Source organism: Pongo abelii, chromosome 1, assembly GCF_028885655.2.
Source record: "Pongo abelii isolate AG06213 chromosome 1, NHGRI_mPonAbe1-v2.0_pri, whole genome shotgun sequence".
NCBI lineage: Eukaryota > Metazoa > Chordata > Mammalia > Primates > Hominidae > Pongo > Pongo abelii.
In genome coordinates, this window is record NC_071985.2 from 38896740 (window position 1) to 38921101 (window position 24362).

At 42.4% G+C, this 24362-nt stretch overlaps 1 protein-coding gene across 8 annotated transcripts in view; it reads right to left on the reverse strand.

Annotated features, from left to right (window-relative positions):
* Positions 1-24362, reverse strand: part of HHAT (hedgehog acyltransferase) — a 354093-nt gene that overhangs the window by 72824 nt on the left and 256907 nt on the right. For all 8 annotated transcript variants that reach the window (XM_063725377.1, XM_054521192.2, XM_024251252.3 and 5 more), the window contains one exon: positions 21303-21504. In XM_063725377.1, the coding sequence (XP_063581447.1) occupies positions 21303-21504 (202 nt within the window). The remainder of the gene's footprint in view (positions 1-21302; positions 21505-24362) is intronic.

Genomic DNA, 24362 nt, shown 5'->3' on the forward strand with positions numbered 1-24362 from the left:
GGTTACAGATGGCAAGAGTAACCCATGAAGAAGAAAAAAACAGGAAGATTAGTTAAAAATCTGGGTAATAAACATATAGAGCCTGAGGTTTCCCTCTTCCTCCTTTATCCCCAGGATAAAAGTTCTTTCACAGATAAATTGCATCAAAGAGAATTTAAAGGTAGGAACAACGAGCACAGTAAAATTTTAGATATATACTGAAGATGTTCGCAGTAATGCTTCCAGAGCAAAAAACAGAATACATACAATAATGAAAATGGCATTTCTCAACAGAAAAGCTAAAAGCTGGAAGACAGATAATATCTTCAAAATTCTTAGGACAAATTACTTTTCAACCTGAGATCCAGTGCCTAATTAATCAAGTGTGAGAGTAAAAATAAGACATTTTTGAAAATACAAGGTCTCAAAAAACTATCTCCTATGGCCTTTTTCTTAAAAAGCTACTAAAGGATGTGCTCCACCAAATCAAGGGAGAAAAAGAAAAAACAAGACCCAGCACAAAGAAACAGGGATTTGTTAAAGGAGAGAGGAGAAGGGAAGCATCAGTGCAACAGCTAAACAGAGCATCTAAAGAGCAGTGAGTCAGGTAGGAAAAGAGGATGGAAGGGCTTCAAGAGAGATTCTCCAGGAAAGGAAGAGAATAGACAGATGAGCAGATACCTCTGACCATGTGGAAAATTCTATCTGAGGGATTTTCTAGTTCTATTGGAGAATCTGGGAAGAAGGAGGGACAGTAAACTAACGAAAGAAAAAAATGGCAAGGCAATTCTTCACTTAAGTGGAGGAAATAGTTGTGTAAGAAAGGAAATGTACTTATATTAAACAGTTTGGCAGTGAGCCACACTTACCATGGTGTGCTGAGTGCTGAATTAACAAAAAAAATGGAGTTATTATATTAGGAGGAAAAATAGGGAGTAGGTCTAAGATGCTAACATTTCATGAAGAAAGCAGTTAATAGTTACAATTCATAAATGAAGAAATAGGCTGGGTGCGGTGGCTCATGCCTGTAATACCAGCACTTTGGGAGGCCAAGGCAGGCGGACCTGACCTGAGGTCAGGAGTTCGAGACCAGCCTGGCCAACATAGTGAAATTCCATCTCTACTAAAAATAAAAAAATTATCCAGGTGTGGTGGCACATACCTGTAATCCCAGCTACTCAGGAGGCTGAGGCAGGAGAATCGCTTGAACCCGGGAGGTGGAGGCTGCAGTGAGCCAAGATCAAGCCACCGCCCTCCAGCCTGGGCAACAAGAGCAAAACTCTGCCTCAAAAAAGGAAAAAAAAAAAAAAAAGAAACATAAATGAAGAAATTAATAAAATTAATGTACACTTTGGAAAGAAGTAAAAATCACAAACAACTAAGAGAACTGAACATTGCTGTTGCTGGGGAAAGGGACCCAAGAATGGGATGAATGGAGGCTGCTTGTTTGCTTATTTATTTATTTATTTATTTATTTATTTATTTTTTTAATTTATGAAGTATTTATTGATGATTCTTGGGTGTTTCTCGGAGAGGGGGATATGGGAGGGTCATAGGATAATAGTGGAGAGAAGGTCAGGAGATAAACACATGAACAAAGGTCTCTGGTTTTCCTAGGCAGAGGACCCTGCGGCCTTCTGCAGTGTTTGTGCCCCTGGGTACTGGAGATTAGGGAGTGGTGATGACTCTTAAAGAGCATGCTGCCTTCAAGCATCTGTTTAACAAAGTACATCTTGCACCGCCCTTAATCCATTTAACCCTGAGTTGACACAGCATATGTTTCAGAGAGCATGGGGCTGGGGGAAAGGCCATAGATCAACAGCATCCCAAGGCAGAAGAATTTCTCCTAGTCAGAACAAAATGGAATCTCCTATGCCCACCCCTTTCTACACAGACACAGCAACAATCTGATCTCTCCTTCCTTTCCCCACACTTCCCCCCCCCCTTCCCTTCAACAAAACCGCCATCGTCCTCATGGCCGGCTCCCGATGGTCGCTGTCTCTTCGGAGCTGTTGGGTACACCTCCCAGACAGGGTGGCCGGGCAGAGGCGCTCCTCGCTTCCCAGACGGGGCCGCCCGGGCAGAGGCGCTCCTCGCTTCCCAGACGGGGCCGCCCGGGCAGAGGCGCTCCTCGCTTCCCAGACGGGGCCGCCCGGGCAGAGGCGCTCCTCACTTCCTCCCAGACCGGGTGGCAGCCAGGCAGAGGCGCTCCTCACCTCCCAGACGGGGCGGCCGGGCAGAGGCACTCCTCACTTCCCAGAGGGGGCGGCCGGGCAGAGGCGCTCCTCACTTCCCAGACGGGGCGGCCGGGCAGAGACGCACCTCACTTCCTCCCAGACGGGGTGGCGGCCGGGCAGAGGCGCTCCTCACCTCCCAGACAGGGCGGCCGGGCAGAGGCGCTCCTCACTTCCCAGACTGGGCGGCCGGGCAGAGGCGCTCCTCACTTCCCAGACTGGGCGGCCGGGCAGAGGCTCTCCTCACCTCCTAGACGGGGTGGCCGGGCAGAGGCGCTCCTCACTTCCCAGACGGTGTGGCGGCTGGGCAGAGGCGCTCCTCCCTTCCCAGATGGCGCAGCCAGGCAGAGGCGCTCCTCACTTCTCAGAGGGGGCGGCCGGGCAGAGGCGCTCCTCACTTCCTCCCAGACGGGGTGGCGGCTGGGCAGAGGCACTCCTCACCTCCCAGACGGGGCGGCCGGGCAGAGGTGCTCCTCATCTCCCAGACGGGGCGGCCGGGCAGAGGTGCTCCTCACTTCCCCCCAGACGGGGTGACGGCCGGGCAGAGGCACTCCTCACCTCCCAGACGGGGCGGCCGGACAGAGGCGCTCCTCACTTCCCATACGGGGTGGCAGCCGGGCAGAGGCGCTCCTCACTTCCCAGATGGGGCAGCCGGGCAGAGGCGCTCCTCACTTCTCCCAGACGGGGTGGCGGCCGGGCAGAGGCGCTCCTCACTTCCCAGACGGGGCGGCCGGGCAGAGGTGCTCCTCACTTCCTCCCAGACGGGGTGGCGGCCGGGCAGAGGCGCTCCTCACCTCCCAGACGGGGTGGCCGGGCAGAGGCGCTCCTCCCTTCCCAGACGGAGTGGCCAGGCAGAGGCGCTCCTCACCTCCCAGAGTGGGCGGCCAGGCAGAGGCGCTCCTCACTTCCCAGAGTGGGCGGCCGGGCAGAGGCGCTCCTCACTTCCCATAGGGGGTGGCAGCCAGGCAGAGGCGCTCCTCACTTCCCAGATGGGGCAGCTGGGCAGAGGTGCTCCTCACTTCCTCCCAGACAGGGTGGCGGCCAGGCAGAGGCGCTCCTCACCTCCCAGACGGGGCGGCCGGGCAGAGGCGCTCCTCACCTCCCAGACGGGGCGGCTGGGCAGAGGCGCTCCTCACCTCCCAGAAGGGGCGGCTGGGCAAAGGCGCTCCTCACTTCCCATATGGGGTGGCAGCCGGGCAGAGGCGCTCCTCACTTCCCAGACGGGGTGGCGGCCAGGCAGAGGCGCTCCTCACCTCCCAGATGGGGCAACCGGGCAGAGGCGCTCCTCACTTCCTCCCAGACGGGGTGGCGGCCAGGCAGAGGCGCTCCTCACCTCCCAGACGGGGCGGCCGGGCAGAGGTGCTCCTCATCTCCCAGACGGGGCAGCCGGGCAGAGGTGCTCCTCACTTCCTCCCAGACGGGGTGGCGGCCGGGCAGAAGCACTCCTCACCTCCCAGACGGGGCGGCCGGGCAGAGGCGCTCCTCACTTCCTCCCAGACGGGGTGGCGGCCGGGCAGAGGCGCTCCTCACCTCCCAGAAGGGGTGGTTGTTTGCTTATTTATTTACTTATTGCATTCATACTTGATGTGTGAGCCATGGACATATCTTACTTAAACTTCCAGGTTTCAATTTTTCTCCTGGTAAAATGGGAATAATGACAATACACGTCTATAAGGCTACTGTTAACATCACATGAGATGATGTGGTAAAATTCCTTCTGTGAACATTTCCTTTTTAGTTGGACCAATTTTTCAGAGTAGTTATTTAATAAACAGGTTGAGAGGAGACACAATCGAAACCCATGTTGTCCAAGTACTGAGGGCTGGAATATTAATCAATCCAATGCCCAGTATGCATAAGCAGCAAAGAGACATGAAGTGAATGGGGTGATCTAAGTAGGAGGGGTTTATCAAAAGAAGATTCCTCTAGTCTGAAATCCAGGAAGCTTAGATCATGTATAACTGGGTTTGACTCCCTCCCTCATTTAACTAACTGTGTTCTTAGATAAAGTATTTACCTTCCCCAGTCTCCAGTTTCCCTATCTGTAACATCTGTAACACTGGAGGTAGTAACACCTACCCTGGAGGTTTGCTACAGTGGTTACGTCAAATAACAAATGTGAAAGATTCTTATACAGTATCTGGTACCATTTCCTCTTTGGCAAAGGGTGACAACTACAACAGCCCTAGTTTGTTCTGGAGAATGACAACTCTAACTTTCAATTTCTTTGTTGTTGTTGTTGTTGTTGTTGTTGTTGTTGTTGAGTCTTGCCCAGGCTGGAGCACAGTAGCTATTTGCCAAGTACAATCATAGCGTGCTATATAGCACAGAACTCCTGGCCTCAAGCAATCTTCCGCCTCAGTCTCCTGAGGCACATGCTATCACAACAGGCTGATTTTTATTTGTTTTTGTAGCAAGGAGGTCTCACTGTGTTTCCCAGGCTGGTGTCGAACTCCTGGCCTCAAAGGATTCTCCCACCTTGGCCCTCAAAGTGTTGGGATTATAAGTATGAGCCACTACATCTAACATTCAATTTTTAACATAAATCAAGCATCCAGGATCAGCTAATCAAAGCCTCTCTAGGGTGAATCGGTCCTGCTCACCTCTCTCTCAATAATTTTTAGTTAGACAACAGTATGCATTTACTGTAGCAAAAGTTGAAAATATAAATAAGCAAAAATAAGAAACTATGTATCACAAATAATACCACCAGTAAGAGTTAACCACCACAATTATTTTAGTGTATAACCTTTCACATACTTTTCTGTTTATGTGTATTTTTAAATAAAAATAAGGTTTTATTAAATCTATCATTCTTTGGTGATCATTTTAAACTAATATGTCAAGAACATATTCCCTCTCAATAGAACTATTTTAGGCTGGGTGCAGTGACTCAGGCCTGTAATCCCAGCACTTTGGGAGGCCGAGGTGGGCAGATCACAAGGTCAAGAGATCGAGACCATCCTGGCTAACATGGTGAAACCCTGTCTCTACTAAAAATACAAAAAAAAAAAAAAAAAATAGCCAGGCATGGTGGCATGCACCTGTAGTCCCAGCTACTCGGGAGGCTGAGGCAGAAGCATCACTTGAACCTGGGAGGTGGAGGTTGCAGTGAGCCTAGACTGCACCACTGCACTCCAGGCTAGTGAGACTCTGTCTCAAAACAAAACAAAACAAAACAAAAAAACTATGTTAACATCACTGTTAATAGCTGCAGTCAGTTTGATGGATGAATTTCACCTTTTATATTATACCCTGACTTCCCACCCTTCCATGGACAGTCAGTGTCTGTTCCAGCAATTACTCCAGCCTATTAGGTAAACTACAAGTTTGACACCAGAAGAAAAAGCAAGATCCGACTTAAATTGTGTTTCAATACCTGTCAGTAATCACAAGTATATTGATACCAACCCAGCTTATCTCTAACAAGGCCAGCAGCTGCTCGAAAGGCTTTTTAAAGCAGTTTATTTCTAGGTCTTGGAAGGAATGTGAGATACTTTAGAAGAAATTTATTTTGGAAGTCCTGCACATCTCTGCCTTAGATCTTTAAAAATGAGTACATATGCATGCACACACACACACGTTGCACACATATAGTCACAGCATATGTACATATATAACTATGCATTGTAAAAATATATTGCAGTGAGTATGTGCATATTATTTTAGGAAGAAACAAGGGGGCTATTTTTCCTTCTATCAATAACAGGAACACTGGAAATTCAAGCTTTGTCACCTCCAGTGGGTAATTTGGATTTAGGGGAGAAAAAGATACCCAGAATTGGAAAGACACAGCCAAAGCTTCAACATATACATACTAAGATTATTTATTTTTCCCAAGTTCATCTATGGAAAGCTGCTAGGCACTAGACTGCGATTAGAGCAACCACCATTCATCTGTGCTGCAGAAACAGAGACCAGAGACTCACAGATAAAGAATCGAACTCCACAAACCACCAAGAAAAGCCAGTTTCAACCATTTACATTCACACTGTGGATCTCATCTTTGGCTCAGTACTCGTTCCTGAGATTATGGTTTCTCAGGTGAGAGTTTGCATTAAGCAGGGAGAAGGTATAAGAATGCCATGATAGCCGCCAATGATTAGAGCAGGACACCTGTCTTGCTCCAGCAGAAACTGAGCAGCCAAGCAAAGGCAGCAGAAGGCCAAGCACTGGCCAGTCCTGGGGCTCATCAGTCCAGGAATAACTGAAAATGGTTTCTATTTCAAAGCCTTCTATCTGTCACATAGCCGACTCAGTCATGGAAAGTTAAAAAGAACCCTTGAAAATGCTTTTGCCATACTAAACATATTTGAACTAACGTGGAATTATTTTCAGAATTCTACCTCTTAGACCAGAGAGGTTAAGATTCAGGCTTCCAATTCCCACAGAGAAGAAAATGTACAACCAGCGAATTGCATAGTGTGTTTCCTGCATTGCTAATGATCCTTAGGAGTGGGAGATAATGCTGTGGGGGTGCCAATGGGTCATAATCCACCAAGGAACACACTGTTCATAACACGCATTGCTTTTTCCAGACCCAAAGGCCCGGGTGAGCACTAATAAGCTGGCACAACAGGCTAATTTGATGTGTGGGATTAATATGTTAATTTAATGCTCTCCTGTTTGGTTAAGTGGTTTCTGTTCCTAAATTTCTAAGCATGGCATTCAAATCCCTTTATATGGGAACCATGTGGCCTCTCTAACCACCCTTCTTCCATTTGTCTTGGCAGCCTCGTGACCTGGATACAGCATGCCCATGCCTGACTTCAGGCAGCGTGTGCACTGTTCTCCCAGCCTGCAATGCTAGTCTTCTTCTCCCTCCTGACCCTAGCCAAATCCTACTGTTGATTCTCCAGGGTGCTATTCAAGCCTTGGCTCTTTAACGAACCTTTCCCAAAAGCTTAGCTCACACTGACCACCATGAACGTCAGCTGCCTCTGTGCCTCATTCTGGCCACTCACACGTAATGCTTTACAGTGGTCCTCAACTGGTCTGTGCACATCTCACCTCTCCATCTGGATCATAAGCCCCTGGGGGGCAGGGATGAACTCTCACAGCTTTCTTTTCTCACTGCCAGCACTCTCATTTTACGCAACCCCTGAGTACCATCACCACCGTGGACCACTCCCCCTCCATGAAATCTCCCCTCTTCTTGGTTTCTGTGAAATCACCCTCTAGATTCTCCTCCTCCTCAGCTCCTCCTCGATCCAACTTCTCAATGTTGGTGTTCCTTGGCTGCCTTTTCTTCTCTTTGCATGCGTGCATGCACACACACACACACACTCTCTCTCTCTCTCTCTGAGTCTCGAATATTCTCATGGCTCCAAAATATCATCTATATGCTCCCAAATTTCTATCTCTAGCCTGGACCTTTCTTCTAAGCAATGCCTGGGAAGACTAGGTCAATTAGTATTTTATTATGTCTATAAAGGCAAGTTCATTTGTCTTATAGATCTCTTAGCTCTTCATAGAGAGAAGCTCCCATTTCATGGTTTTATTACGTCTTTAATCCAAAGCAGTCATCATAATATGAGTACTCTGATAGGAGGCCAAGCAAGACACCTTCATTCATGGCAGGGATCATGTCTTATTCAGTTTAGAATCCTTCAGTAATGTGCAAAGTGTCTTCTACATAAGGTGCTGAGAATTTTTTTCCTAAATGAGTAAGTTAAGAAATGAATAGCCATGTTGACTATGCCTAAGTGGGCTCAGTCGAGAAAGGGTACCATTTTCTGGAGAAAATGGCTTATGTCCAATAAGTGCTTGATTTCAATTTGTTGAAAGAACTCCAAATGGTGGAGGAATAGAAGGCCATGAGCCATTATCAAACACCACAGCTCTTCTCAAATTTGCTTTATACTTCCTCAGAGGCTTAGTTGGACTACTGACCCCTAGCGAAAAGGTTTTCTAATCAGGCCAACTAGATATGTATGTCTTGCCAAGCGGTGAGTTAGGATTCCACAGAATCAAATAACCATAGTTTGGATCACGTTGATCAATTTACAATCAACAATACTTTTAAATTGGTTGATTTCTTAAACCCAATTTGGAATTCTCTATCTTCAAAATCAAACTAATCAATATGGCCAATACATTGAATTACCACCACCATAGAGTCTTCGGGTTCTCTCTGATGCCCCAGAACATCAAATCCCTGCCATGACCATCAGACTGATTCTCCGTGGTTTTCACTGGGGGCATGTTTCCTCAATTAAGTGTATAAATAGAAATTTTACTGCTTCAGAAAGGATATAAATCAGCTCAGCAGGACACTCTTGGGGCAAAGAGGCGGAGGCAAGGCTGGGAGAGGAGAACGTATTTAAATTATTCAATGAAATGGAAATCAGGGGTAGGAGTAGGTGAACTATTTGAGATATAGATTCTCCTTTGGGTAGGAATAATCGACAAGCAGCCTGAAGGAGCCTTCCTTCAAAGGAGAGATCAAATTGAGAATTGGCATGAAGTGGTGTCACTTCAAAATGTTTCTTCTGATTAAAATATTTCAATGCTAAACAGAAATCCTCACTCCCTGGAGAGTACTTGTACAGAGAAAAAGCATAGCGCTCCAGCAGTAACTCCTCTACGTCCACCCAGCTTGAGTGCTTTGTGAAAATGCCTTTTGTCAGCTTCCTACAGCTCTGTGCCTCAGTGAGTCACAACCAACAATCCCTCCTCTCATAAAGCAGCAGGCTACCATGAAGACTAATTCCTCCTTACCCCATTCTTTCCTGTATATATATTTTGTGCACTGAGCATTATAACAGCAGTTTGCTATCGCTAGACCTATTTGTATCTATGCTGCTGCTTAATAAGATAATCCCCCGATACTCAATAACTCTCAGTTTTAGTTTTTTTCAGTATTCAATCTATATTCTTCATGTTGCTGCATAAGCCTATTTCATCTTAAACTCCCTCAGTGAATGAAGTCAGAAAATATCATTCATTCTTTCTTTTATTCAAAAAGGCACTGTGCCAGGAATTGGGATAAGGGTCAAGAATACAGTATTTCTGACCTTATGAGGCTTACAGTTCAGTGAGGGAATAAACTATGTCAAAAATTTCATTTCAACTGTGATAAATATAGCAGAAGAGAACATATACAAGGTACCCAAAATAAATTATCAAATGGGATCTAATTGAGTTAGGAGGGCCAGTGAAGGGTTTCCAAACTAGATATCATTTGAGCTGAAATCTGAAGGATGAGTAGGGGTGGAGGGGAAGAAAAGAGAGCATCCTAGGAGATGGAAGTACCTGTGTTGGGGAGCTGAGGCTAGAGGGATCAGGTATGTAATGAACAGAAAGAAGAACAGAGAGGTGAGGGGGGAGGAGTGGGTAGAGGCAGTAAGTGAAAGATCAGATAGGGTGTCATAGGTCATCTTAAACGTTGTGGACCTGGTTCTAAGACAATGGGAGTCACTACAGGATTTAAAAGACAGCAACATGGTTAGGCTTTTATGGAGAAATATCACTCAGGACTATGAGGATAATAAATGGAAGGGGGAGGAAGTGGAAGCAAGGGTTTACTTAGAAGCTATTTGGTAGACCAGGAAAGAAATGAGAGCAGCTTGGATTAGGATTTCAGTAGAAATAGAAACAAACAAAAAAATTCAAGATCTACTTAGGAGGTAGAATGTACAGTACATGCAGATGAATCTGAGGGGGAGAGAGGTACAAAGGATAACATAATGGCTTTAGCCTTGAGTAGCTAGATAGATGGTGGTGTCATTTGGGGAAAGAGGGTATGCTGGAATTACTGGGAGGCAGGGGGTCATGACCTCCGTATTACACGTGCAAAGTCTGAGAAACCTGGTAGATTTCCAAGTCAAGAGGTTCAGCAGCCAGTTGTATATATGAGGTGCCAAGAGCATTAATGAAGATCATTCCAAATAACAGCAGGATCAGACACACTATAGGCCTTTAATGTTTTCTAGAAGTGGGGGTATGTTCTAGAGCTGCACTGTTTAAAATGTTGGCCATTAGCCATATGGGAGATACTGGGATCTAAATTAGTTAAAATTAAATATATTTAAAATTCAAAGTTTAAATAGGCACTAGCCACATTTCAAGTGCTCAATGGGGCTAGTAGCTACTGTACTGGACAGTGCAATTAACATTTCTGTCACCACAGGAGTTCTATCAGACAACCCTGTTGTAGACGATCAGAGGGCTTCCTATTTACAGCACTCAGCTCTGACAAGTATTTGCGTGAATGTTCAGCTCTCAGTCTACCAACACCAAGAAATAGAATTCTTCTATATTTTGATCTCTAAATAAGGCCTTGGGGTTGAAGATGGAGATACGAAAGAAGTGGGAGGTGAAGCAAGATGGCTAAATAGAAGCCTTCACCAATCATTCTCCCTGCAGGAACACCCAATTAAACAACTAGCTACACATAAAAACCCACCTTTATAAGAACCAAAAATTGGATGAGCAATCACAGTACCTGGTTCTAACTTTGTATCCCTGAAAGTGACTCTGTAGAGGGTAGGAAAGACAGTCTTAAATTGCAATGCCACCTCTCCTCCATCCTCCAACAGCAGCCACATGGAGTGACAACTTGTGCACTTGGGGGAGAAAGATCACAGTGACTGTGGGACTTGGCACTGGAACTCAGGGCTGCCCTGTCACAGCAGAAAGTGACACTGGGCAGAACTCAGCCCAGTGCCCGTGGAGAGGACACTTAGAACAGCCCTAGTCAGAGAAGAAGCATCCATCCCAGTGGTCAGAACTTAGATTCCAGCAACTCTTGTCCCCAAGGGCTAAGGGGCTCTAAGGTCATAAATAAACTTGAAAGGCAGTCTAGGTACCAAGGACTGATTCCTGAGCAAGTCCTCATACTTTGCTCAACTTCAAGCCAGTTGATTTCAGGGACATGTGACCTAGTGAGACACCAGCCAGAGCATCCAAGGGAGTGCTTGCATCACCCCTTCCCCAACCCCAGGCAGCACAGCTCACAGCTCCAAGACAGATTCCTTCCAAACTTCTGCTTGAGAAGAGGAGACAGAAGAGTAAAGACAACTTTGTCTTGCAATTTGGATACGTGCTCAGCCACAGTAAGATAGGGGGCCAGGCAGAGTTTTGAGGCCCCCATCCCAACCCCTACCTCCCAGACAACATTTCTAGACATACCCTGGGCCAAAAGGGAACCCAATGCTTTGAAGGGAAGGATGCAGTCCTGGCAAAATAAATCACCTGTTGACAAAAGAGCCGTAGGCCCTGAATAATCAACAGTGGTAGCCAGGCAGTGCTTGCTGTGGGCCTTTGGTATGATTCAGAGACTTGCTGGCTTCAGGCATGACATAGCACATTCCCTGTTGTGGTAGCTATGGGGAACACCCTCTGCTTGAAAAAAGAAGAGGAAAGAGGAAAGAGGACTTTGTTTTGCAGCCAAGGTAGCAGCTCACCCACAGTGGAGTAGAGCACCGAGTAGGCTCTTGGGGTCCCCAGTTCCAGGTTTTGGCTCAGACATTTCTGTACCTGTCTTGGACTAGAAGGGAGCCTACTGTCCTGAAAGGAAGGACCCAGGCTTGGCAGCATTCATCACAAGCTGAATGAAGAGCCCTTGGACCCTGAATGAACACTGGCAATAGCCAAGCAGTACTTGCCACAAGCCTGGGGTGGTAGTAGCCATGGGAAAAGACTCTTCTGCTTGTGAAAAGGAGAAGGAAGAGTGGCAAGGACTTTGTATTGCAGCCTGGGTGCCAGCTCAGCTGTAGTAGAATAATGTACCAAGTAGATTCCTAAGGTTTCTGACTCCAGGACCTGGCTCCTGGATGGCATCTTAGGACCCACCCAGGACCAGGAAGAACCCATAACCCTGAAGGGAAGGATACAAGTCTGGCTGGCTTTGCCACCTGCTGATTATAGAACGCTAGGGCCTTGAGCGAACATAGGTGGTAGCCAGGCAGTAGCTATGGTAGGCCATGGGCAAGACCCAGTACTGTGCCGGCTTCAGGTCTGACTCAGTGCAGTCCCAATAGTGGTGGCCCACAGGAGTTTTTGTGTCACTCCACCTCCAGCTCTAGGCAGTTTAGCACACAGACTCCATTTGTCTGGGAGAAAGTAAGGGAAGAGAACAAGAGTCTTTGCCTGGCAATCCAGATAATTCTTCTGGATCTTTTCTAAGATAACCAAGGTGGTACTTCTATGAGTCTGCAAGACTCACAGCATTACTGGACATGGGGTGCCCCATAATGCAAATACAGTTAGAGCAACCAAAAACTTAGATCACAACGCCCAAGTCCCTTCAAATACCTGGAAAGCCTTCCCAAGAAGGATAGGCACAAAGAAGCCCAAACTGTGAAGACTACAATAAATACCTAACTCTTCAATGGCCAAATACCAATGCACCATCCACAAGCATGACAACCATCCATGAAAATATGACCTCCCTGAACGAACTAAAGAAGGAACCAGGAATAAATCACTGAGACACAAAGATATGTGACCTTTCAGGCAGAGAATTCAAAATAGCTACTTTGAGGAAACTAAATGAAGTTCAAGACAAAACAGAGAAGGAATTCAAAACCCTATCAGATAAATTTAACAGACACTGAAATAATTAAAAAGAATCAAGCAGGAATTCTGAAGATGAAAAATGCAACTGACATACTGAAGAATGCCTCAGTCTCTTAGCAGAACTGATCAAGCAGAAGAAAGAATTGGCACACTTGAAGATGAGCTATATGAAAATATAGTCAGAGGAGATAGAATATAAGAGAACGAAGCATGCCGATAAGATCTAGAAAATAGCCTCAAAAAGGCAAATCTAAGAGTTACTGGCCTTAAAAGGGAGGTAAAGAAAGGAAAAGACAGGGGTAGAACATTTATCCAAAGAGATAATATCAGAGAACTTCCCCAAACTAGAGAATGATATCAGTATTCAAGTACAGGAAGGTTACTGAACATCAAATAGATTTAACCCAAATAAGACTACCTCAAGATAACCAAACTTCCAAAGTCAAGTATAAAGAAAGAATCTGAACAAGAAATGGGGAAACGATTCCCTATTTAATAAATGGTGCTGGGAAAACTGGCTAGCCATATGTAGAAAGCTGAAACTGGATCCCATCCTTACACCTTATACAAAAATTAATTCAAGATGGATTAAAGACTTACATGTTAGACCTAAAACCATAAAAACCCTAGAAGAAAACCTAGGCAATACCATTCAGGACATAGGCATGGGCAAGGACTTCATGTCTAAAACACCAAAAGCAATGGCAACAAAAGCCAAAATTGACAAATGGGATCTAATTAAACTCAAGAGCTTCTGCACAGCAAAAGAAACTACCATCAGAGTGAACAGGCAACTTACAAAATGGGAGAAAATTTTTGCAATCTACTCATCTGACAAACGGCTAATATTCAGAATCCACAATGAACTCAAACAAATTTACAAGAAAAAAACAAACAACCCCATCAAAAAGTGGGCGAAGGACACGAACAGACACTTCTCAAAAGAAGACATTTATGCAGCCAAAAGACACATGAAAAAATGCTCATCATCACTGGCCATCAGAGAAATGCAAATCAAAACCACAATGAGATACCATCTCACACCAGTTAGAATGGCGATCATTAAAAAGTCAGGAAACAACAGGTGCTGGAGAGGATGTGGAGAAATAGGAACACTTTTACACTGTTGGTGGGACCGTAAACTAGTGCAACCATTGTGGAAGTCAGTGTGGCGATTCCTCAGGGATCCAGAACTAGAAATACCATTTGACCCAGCCATCCCATTTCTGGGTATATACCCAAAGGATTATAAGTCATGCTGCTATAAAGACACACACACACATATGCTTATTGTGGCACTATTCACAACAGCAAAAACTTGGAACCAACCCAAATGTCCAACAATGATAGACTGGATTAGGAAATTGTGGCACATATACACCATGGAATACTATGCAGCCATAAAAACTCTGATGAGTTCATGTCCTTTGTAGGGACACGGATGAAGCTGGAAACCATCATTCTCAGCAAACTATCACAAGGACAAAAAACCACACACCACATGTTCTCACTCATAGGTGGGAATTGAACAATGAGAACACTTGGACACAGGAAGGGGAACATCACACACTGGGGCTTGTTGTGGGGTGGGGGAAGGGGGAGGGATAGCATTAGGAGATATACCTAATGCTAAATGATGAGTTAATGCATGCAGCACACCAACATGGCACATGTATACATATGTAACAAACCCGCATGTTGTACACATGTACCCTAAAACTTAAATAAATAAATTTTTAAAAAAGAATCTAAAAAGCAACGAGAACAAAGAAACAAATAACATACATTGGAGCTCCAACACATCTGGCAGAAGATTTTTCAATGGAAACCTTACAGTTCAGGGGAGGGTAGGAAGACATAAAGTGCTGAAGGAAAAAAACTTTTATCCTAAAATAGTATATTCAGCAAAAATATCCTTCAAACATGAAGGAGAAATAAAGACTTGCCCAGACAAACAAGCTGAGGAATTTCATCAACACCAGAACAAGAAATGCCAAGGGCAGTTCTTCAATATGAAAGAAAAGGATGTTAATAAGCAGTAAGAAATCATCTGAAGGTGCAGAACTCATTGGCAATATCAAGTACACAGGAAAACACAGAATACTATAATAATGTAATTGTGGCCTACAAACTACTCATATATTGAGTAGAAAGACTAAAACACAAACCAATAACAAATAACAACAACAACTTTTAAAGACATAGATAGGACAATGAGACATAAATAAAAACAACAAAAAGTTAAAAGCAGTGCAAACAAAGTTAATGTGTAGAGTTTTTATTAGTTTTCTCTTTGCTTATTAATTTGTTTATACAATCAGTGTTAAGATGTCAGTTTAAAATAATGTGTGATAAGATTATTTGCAAGCCTCATGGTAATTTCAAATCAAAAAACACACTACAGATACATAAAAAGCAACAAATTAAAACACACCACCAGAGAAAATCACTTTCACTAAAAGACAGAAAGGAGGGAAAGAAGCAGACCATAAAACACAAAACAAATAGTAAAATGGCAAGAGGAAGTCCTTATGTATAAATAATAACATTGAATGTAAATAGACTAAACTCTCCAATCAAAAGACAGAGTGGCTGAATAGATTAAAAAACAGGACCCCATGATCTGTTGGCTACAAGAAACACACTTAACCTATAAAGACACATAGACTGAAAGAAAAGAAATGGAAAAAGATATTCCATGCCAATGGAAACCAAAAAAGAATATCAGCAGCTATACTTAAATCAGACAAAATAGATTTCAAGACAAAAACTATAAAAAGAGACAAAGATACATATCATCATTATATAATGATAAAGGGATCAATTCAGCAAGAAGATATAACAGTTGTAAATAACATATGCAACCAATATTGGAGCACCCAGATGTATAAAGCAACTATTATTAGAGCTAAAGAGAGATACCCCAATAACAGCTGAAGAAATTATACACCCCACTTTCAGAATTAGACAGATCATCCAAACAGAAAATCAACAAAGAAACATCAGCTTTAACCTGCAGCACAGGTCAAATGGACCTAATCGACATTTACAGAACATTTCATCCAATGGCTGCAGAATACACATTCTTCTCCTCCATGTATGGATCATTATCAAGGATAGACCATATGTTAGGCCACAAAATAAATCTTAAAACATTTTTAAAAATGAAATTATATCCATCTTCTCTGAACAATGGAATAAAAGCAGAAATCAATAACAAGAGGAATTTTGGAAACTATACAAACACAGGGAAATTAAACAATATGCTCCTGAATGACAGACGGTCAATGAAGAACTTAAGAATTGAAAAACTCCTTGAAACAAATGATAATGGATACACAACATGACAAAACTGATGGGATATAGCGAAAGAAGTACTAAGAGGAAAGTTATAGCTATAGGCACCTACATCAGAAAAGTAGAAAAACTAAAAATAACCTAATGATGCACCTTAAAGAATTAAAAAAGAGCAAACCAAACCCAAAATTAGAACAAAGGAAACAAAGATCAGAGAAGAAATACATAAAATTGAAACAATGAAAATACAAAAATCAATGAAACGAAAAGTTGGTTTTTTCCAAACACCACATGTTCTCACTCATAGGTGGGAATTGAACAATGAGAACACTTGGACACAGGAAGGGGAACATCACACACCCATGCCTGTCATGGGGTGGCGGAAGGGGGAGGGATAGCATTAGGAGATATACCTAATGTAAATGATGAGTTAATGGGTGCAGCACACCAACATGGCACATGTATACATATGTAACAAACCTGCACGTTGTGCATATGTACCCTAGAACTTAAAGTATAATTTAAAAAAAAGAAAAGTTGGTTTTTTGAAAAGATGCATATAATTGACAAGCCTTTAGCCAGACTAAGAGAAAGAAATCAAGAAAGTAATCCCAATTATAATCGCTATGAATAAAATTAAATACCTAGGAATTAACCAAAGAAGTGAAAGATCTCCACAACGAAAACTATAAAACACTGATGAAAGAAATCGAAGAGGACACAAAAAATGGAAAGATATTCCATGTTCATGGATTGAAATAATCAATATTGTTAAAACATCCATATTACCTAATCTACAGATTCAATGCAATCTCTATCAAAATACTAATGACATTCTTCACAGAAATTTAAAAAAAAATCCTAAAACTTATATGGAACCACAAAAGACACAGAACAGCCAAAGCTATTCTGAGGAAAAATAACAAAACTAGAAGAATCACATTACTTAACTTCAAAATATACGACAAAGCTCTAGTAACCAAAATAGTATGGTATTGCGCAAAAACAGACACATAGATCAATGGAACAGAATAGAGAACCCAGGAACAAATCCACACATCAACAGTGAACTCATTTTCAACAAAAGTGCCAATAACATACACTGGGGGAAGGACAATCTCTTCAAAAAATGGTGCTGGGAAAACTGGATATCCATATAAAGAAGAATGAAACTAGACCCCTATCTCTCACCATATTAAAAAAAATCAAATCAAAATGAACTACAGACTTAAATTAAGGTCTCACAATATGAAACTACTAAAAGAAAACACTGGAGAAACTTGCCAGGACACTGGAGTTAGCAAATAATTCTTTAATAATACCCCATAGGCACAAGCAACCAAGCAAAAATAGACAAATGGGATCACATCAAGTTAAAAGTTTTTTGCACAGTAAAGGAAACAATCAACAAAGTGAAGAGACAACCCACAGAACGGGAGAAAATATTTGTCAACTGTCCATCTGACAAGAGATTAATAACCAGGATATATAAGGAGCTCAAACAACTCTACAGGGAAAAAACCTAATAATCTGATTAAGAAATGAGCAAAGATCTGAATAGACATTTCTAAAAAGATGACATATGAATGGCAAACAGGTATATGAAAAAGTGCTCAACACTAAAGTCAGAAAAATTCAAATCAAAACTACAATAAGATATTATCTGTCCCCAGTTAAAATGGCTTTTATCTAAAAAGCTGGTAAGGATGTGGAGAAAAGGGCATCATTGTACACTGTTGGTGGGAATGTAAATTAGTACAAGACCACAGTATGGAAAACAGTTCACAGGTTCCTCAAAAAACTAAAAACAGAATTATCGTATGATTCAGCAGTCTTATGTCTTGGGATATACTCAAAAGAAAGGAAATCAGTAAATTAAAGAGATATTTGCACTCCCATGTTTACTGTAGTACTATTCACAATAGCCAAGATTTGGAAGCAACCTAAGTGTTCATCAAAAGACAAATAAAGACAATGTGGTATATATACACAATGGAGTATTATTCAGCCATAAAAAAGGATGAGGGCCTATCTTTTGCAACAACATGGATGGAAATGGAAGTAATTAAGGGAAATAAGCCAGACACAGAAAGACAAACTTCACATGTTCTCACTTGTTTGTGGGAGTTAAAAATTAAAACAACTGAACTTGTGGAGACAGAGAGTAAAAGGATGATGACCAGAGGCTTGGAAGGGTAGTTGGGGGGAAGGATGGTTAATGAGCACAAAAATATAGTTATATAGAATAAGATGTAGTATTTGGTAGCACAATAAGGTGACTGCAGTCAACAATTATTACATATTTAAAACCGACTGGAAGAGTATAATTGGATTGGTTGTAACGCCAAGAAAGGATAGATGCTTAAGATGATGGATACCCCATTTACCCCCATGTGATAATTACACATTGCATGCCTGTATCATCTCATGCACCCCATAAATACAAACACCTACTATGTACCCACAAACATTTTTTGAAAAGAAGATATGACAAAGAAAAAATAATTTTTGTTATTTAGAGATCTGCTAATCTATCTTAATAAAACAGATGAAGGATATAAACCATGAAGAAAGGGTGTGATGGTTAATTTTATTTGTAAACCTGACTGGGCCCAAATATTCACTTAAGTATTATTCATGGGTGTTCTGGTGAAGGTGTTTCTGGATGAGATTAACATTTGAATCAGTAGACTGAATAAAGCAGATTTCCTTCCCCAGTGTGAGTGGGCCTCATCCAATCTGTTGAAGTTCTGAATAGAATAGAAAGCTAACACAATATCTTTTTCTGTCTTCAAGCCTGACTGTCTTTGAGCTAGGACACTGGTCTTCTCTTGCCTTTTTTTGTTTTTTTTTTGGACTGGAACTTACACCATCAGCTCTCCTGGGTCTGAATTTCTCAGCCTACAAAATCACATGGTCTAATTCTGTATACTAAATGTCTTTACCATCATCCCTATCCCCCTACCCAAACACACACACATCCTATTGATCTGTTTCTCTGGAGAACTCTGAATAATACTGAGGATGTGAGGGGCATGCAGAATTAACTCACAAAGCCAGTAAGTCTTCATTTGGATTGACAGAAGAATAGGAAATTGATTCATGGAAAGAGAGGGAAGAAGGGTAACCTAAGTGGGGAAATAGTTTACTCAAAAAATTGTGTGCATTTGGATGTTGTGTGGAACTACATAAGAAACAGGGTACTGGAGGACGACTCTACGTCTGGACAAGTGGAGGAAGAACTAAAGAATCAACCTGATATGAAAGCACTAATTGTGCACTGATTTAACACCAACGCTCACTCAGACAAGGGATAAACAGAGTAATGGGAACCTGGCCATGTACTCAAGGAGTGTATCGTCTAAATAGCTGTAACTGCCTACCAGGCTTGTAGGTGATAAATATAGGTTTCATATATTCTTGCTCAATAAATATGCAAGCCAAACATCATATTTGCAACATATAAGACAAATATTTTGCCAAAAAAATGCATATCAAAAATTACTATGTACCAAGGTATCTGAATTGTAGATGGAAGGTCAAGTGAGGTGAATGAGTGAGTTCTGGAGCAAGCTGTGATGGAGCAAGGTAGATAGGCAAGACTTCATCCTGTGAGTAAGTGTGCTTGATGCCTTGATTTATTTTGAACCCAAATGAACAGGCCACAGGCTACATGGCACAGTTGGGTTACTCTAATGTTTTAGATTTCTAAAATTATTACTAGCATAAGCTATGGCTCAAAGGCCACAGAGCATTAAGTTCAAGGGTAATGTTAGTTGCTTCATGAAGAGCACAGAAATGTGTTGCAGGGTTACAGAATGGGCTGAAAAGAATCTTCTGACTTTCAAAGGTGATAACTGTGTTTTCAGGCTTTGGAGCAGAATGCTCAGATTTGAGGATGAAGATTAAAATTTTTATGATACCATCCTTTTTGGTTTTCCTGTGTGTTACATAGCCATGGCTTTCACTGAAATACCATTTTCTGTTAGAATCCACTGGCATTTCTTTCCTGCTGATGGCTGGAAAAATATTTATCTTTATACATACATGAGCATATTTAAATCCCCTCCAATGTGTTGTTTGACTACTCAGTTTATTTCAGTTTTTATTGAAATAACTGTCCACTTGTACTATGGCTATCTTTATAAAAACATATGTAAATGTATTCTGTTTTGACAGGGCTTTTTAAAGTGCATTTACTTTAGTTATTCATACTGGGTGGGATTTAGCCACATTAATCATTTTTCAAATTTTCTGTGTGTGATTGCCTGCCATGAACACTGATGCCAGCACATTTCTTTTTAGCTACTTTTTTCGGGGTTAGAGGAATATTGCTACATCTTCAGAACTGATGATTTCCTACAAGATTGTAATATATCATATACCACATTCGCAAGATAAAAGCTATGCCCATAGTTTAAAATCACTTAAAATATATGTGTAAAGAGAAATGTTTGATTTTCCAAATCATTTTCCTGTAAAATTGAACTGCTTCTTAAAAACCTTAGCTGTTTTTTATACTACTATATACAATACCTATCAAGGATTTAAAATTCCAGTTATACTCAGTATCAGCAAGGTCATTCTTATGCACCATTGGTAGAAATATAAATTAGTGTACTTTTGTCTACAGGGCAGTTAAGAGTTAATAAGCAATATACATAATGAACATTAAAGATGAGAAAAACCTTGAACCTGGAAATTCCACTTATGAGAATTCATCCTGGTTATGATATTCATCTTAATACAGTTGATAGTTGCAAAAAACCTTTAGAATAATATGATTACTAATAATAGGAGACTAAAATAAATTATGGCATCCACATAAGGGAATTCTATGTAGCCATTAAAAAGGGTGGTTAGGTATGGACTCATTGACTTAAAAAGGTGGTCCTGATACAATCATCTCTCTGTAATAGAATTTGTTTTAATGTTATATACATAGGTCTGTTTGTATATACACATAGAAAAAAATTAGAAGAATGGATCTTAACATGGTTTCTGTTGAAAGGTTATTTTCTTGTTTAAATGTTCTAATTTTTACATAATACATTTTTTATAGTTATACACACACACACACACACACAAACGCACATATATGCACTACAGAAGCTTCTTTTCCAGCTGTCTTGCCTCTAGGCATATGGACTTTGAACCAACCTAGTAGAAAGGGCCCATAGTGGGGGCAGGGAATCTGATGGCCCCATCCCTAATAAACCTGATCTGCCTAGTTCCACTGTCCCCTAACACAGGAGCAAGGATCCTGCTCACCAGACTGTCCTGGATGCAGGGAGTCTCCACCAGCCTCCGGACTCCATTCTCCACAGTGACTCCCAGCCAGTTGAGTGCTGCCCAGTACCAGAGGTAGTCGTAGCCGCCATGCCAGTAGCTCACAAATGCAAATGTCATCGCCGTGGAAAACAGTGTCCCCAGCAGGCCATGCTGGGACCCACCCACTGGAATGTACACATACCTAGAGAAAGAAGAGGCTGTTAAGAGTCATACAGAGGGCTGCCCTTCAACTCTACCTGCTCCCTGGCTTGACTCTCGTGTCACACACTGCTGTTCACATATGCACATCCTTCCTCACTTCCAGGAGGCCAGATTCCTTGGATTCTCCATCCCACAAGGAGCTGGCGAAAACCCAAGCCTCAGCTCTGCAGGGTGTTAGGTTAAATGAACACACAGGCTCAAGAGCTCTCATTACTATACTAGAGCAAAATAGCACTTACAAGAGGCAGGGCAAGAAGTCATGAATTTAGAGTTTCTGAAAGGCATGGACCCAATCCTGGAAATCCAATCACAGAATGGCAGTTAAGCTTCTGGTTACATGGGGCCAGCAACCTTCAAGGCAAGTGATATGGTTTGGCTGTGACCCCACCCAAATCTCATCTTGAATTGTAGCTCCTATAATCCCCACGTGTCATGGGAGGGACCCAGTGCGAGGTAATTGAATCATGGGGGTGGGTTTTTTCCTATGCTGTTCTCGTGATAGCGAATAAGTCTCACACGAGATCTGATGGTTGTATAAAGGGCAGTTCCCCTGCACATGCTCTCTGGCCTGGCGCCATGTAAGATGTGCCTTTGCTTCTCCTTCACCTTCCGCCATGATTGTGAGGCCTCCCCAGCCATGTGGAACTGTGAATCCATTAAACTGTTTTTCCTTTATAAATTACCCAATCTTGGGTATTTCTTCATAGCAGTATGAAAATGGACTAATACAGCAAGTATGGATTTTACAGCTCAAACTATTAAGTTTATGGTAAACCCATTATTTAAATGCAATTGGTAAGATCACGTTCCTAAACAGGCAGGAGCTGGGTGCAGCAGATGGGTGCCAGAGACGGTTCCCCAGCTTTCTAGGCAGGTTGCCCAAAAGCAGTCGTGAATTCACAATAAAGAAAAGGGCTCTGTACACACAGGGCAGCCAAAGTACCAGACAAAATGCATAGCTGTCCCCTGGATATGTTCTCCATTGCCCAGACAGCTGCCTGAGTATGTAGAGATGGTACTATGTTCTTCAATCAGTATTTTCCTGCTTGAGTTGGACAAAACTCACACCTTGAGCTGTTAGGACCTGGAAAGCTAGGAGCATACCCTTCTTGCAATAGCCTTTTTAAAAAGCCCATAGGCCTTTGTTTATTCCTGATCAGTGCTTCTTTGTCCAACCTTCCTCCAGGAGGGAAAATGAAAAAATCCTTTTCTGAATACACAGTATGTTCCAAGTACTAGACACTTTACATGTACCAATTTGTTTGATTCTTTAAAGCACCATATGTATAGTTTATACCCACTGCCCCAGCATTTTAAACAATTTAGCATTTGTCCTGTTTATATATTAATTTGGGGGAGGAGATCAAACGTGTGTTTGAGGAGGAAATAAAATTGTTTTTTGAGACGAAATTGTTCTAGTCAAAATGTTTTCAACAGGACTATTTTATTTTTAGAGATAGCATCTCTAGATGTTACCCAGGCAGAAGTGGAGTGGTGCAATCATAGCTTACCACAACCTCAAACTCCTGAACTCAGATAATCCTCCACTTTAGCCCCCCCAAGTAACTGGGACTACAGGCATGCACCACCACACCCAGCTAATTTAAAATTTTCTTTGTAGAGATGATAAAAGTTGCCTAGGCTGGTCTCGAATTCCTAGCCTCAAGTGATCCTCCTGCCTCAGCCTCCCAAAGTGCAAGGATTACAGGCATGAGCCACTATACCTGGCTTAATAGAACAACTGTATAGGTAGGAAGGCTAAAAATAAAAACAACTTACCAGGTAATAAATCTTTTAAAAGACTATATGATTGTAATTACTTAAAACAGTGCCACTGGACAAAGACTCTCTCCTTGACTAAACTTTAGTCAAGGTCCTTTAAGCTCTCTAGGCCTCAACCTTGGTGTCCATCTTTATTGTAGCAAGAATCCTGCTAAGTCGGTTTAGAACAAACCCCCCACCTGCAATATCTGATCATGCTCCATTATCTGGCCAAATTCTTCATCACCTGTTCTTGGTGTCTGATCACCCTGGCTGCCTTCAGGAGGAATCCTGTTAGGTCTGTTTAGCCAGAATCCCCCTATTTCCCAATGTTTCCTCTTAATATTCCACTCAATGACCCCCACCTTGCTCCTTGGCTATATCCCCCTTGTCCAAGCTGTATTCAGAATTAAGCCCAGTTCTGGCCGGGTGCAGTGGCTCTTGCCTGCAATCCCAGCACTTTGAGAGGCCGAGGCAGGTGGATCACTTGAGGTCAGGAGTTCGAGACCAGCCTGGCTAACATGGCAAAACCCTGTCTTGACCAAAAATACAAAAATCAGCCAGTCATGGTGGTGTGGGCCTGTAGTCCCAGCTACTTGGAAGGCTGAGGCAGAAGAATCGTTTGAACCCAGGAGGAGGAGGTGGAGGTTGCAGTGAGCTGAAAACATGCCACTGCACTCCAGCCTGGGTGACAGAGCAAGACTCCGTCTCAAAAAAAAAAAAAAAAAAAAATTGAGTCCAGTTCCATACTGAGGTCTCTTTTCCCCTATTACAACAGTTCCCAAATAATTTTTTTTACTGCTTCAACTACTACCTATCTCTGGTTTTTCTTTAACATCCTCCACTCTCAAATATGTTCCAGTTTCCAGTTTAGATAATAAATTATTTGATCACCTTAGATAATCCCATTTTATGGGTGAGGAAACTGAGGTTGAGAAATTAATTTGCCCAAGGTACACAGCTGGGAAGGAGAAAGACCAAGATGCAAATCTGCATCTGTACAGCCAACTTACTGCTTCCATTACAACCCTGGGCTAATTTTTAAAGTCCTCTATATTTCACCCCAATCAGGAACAA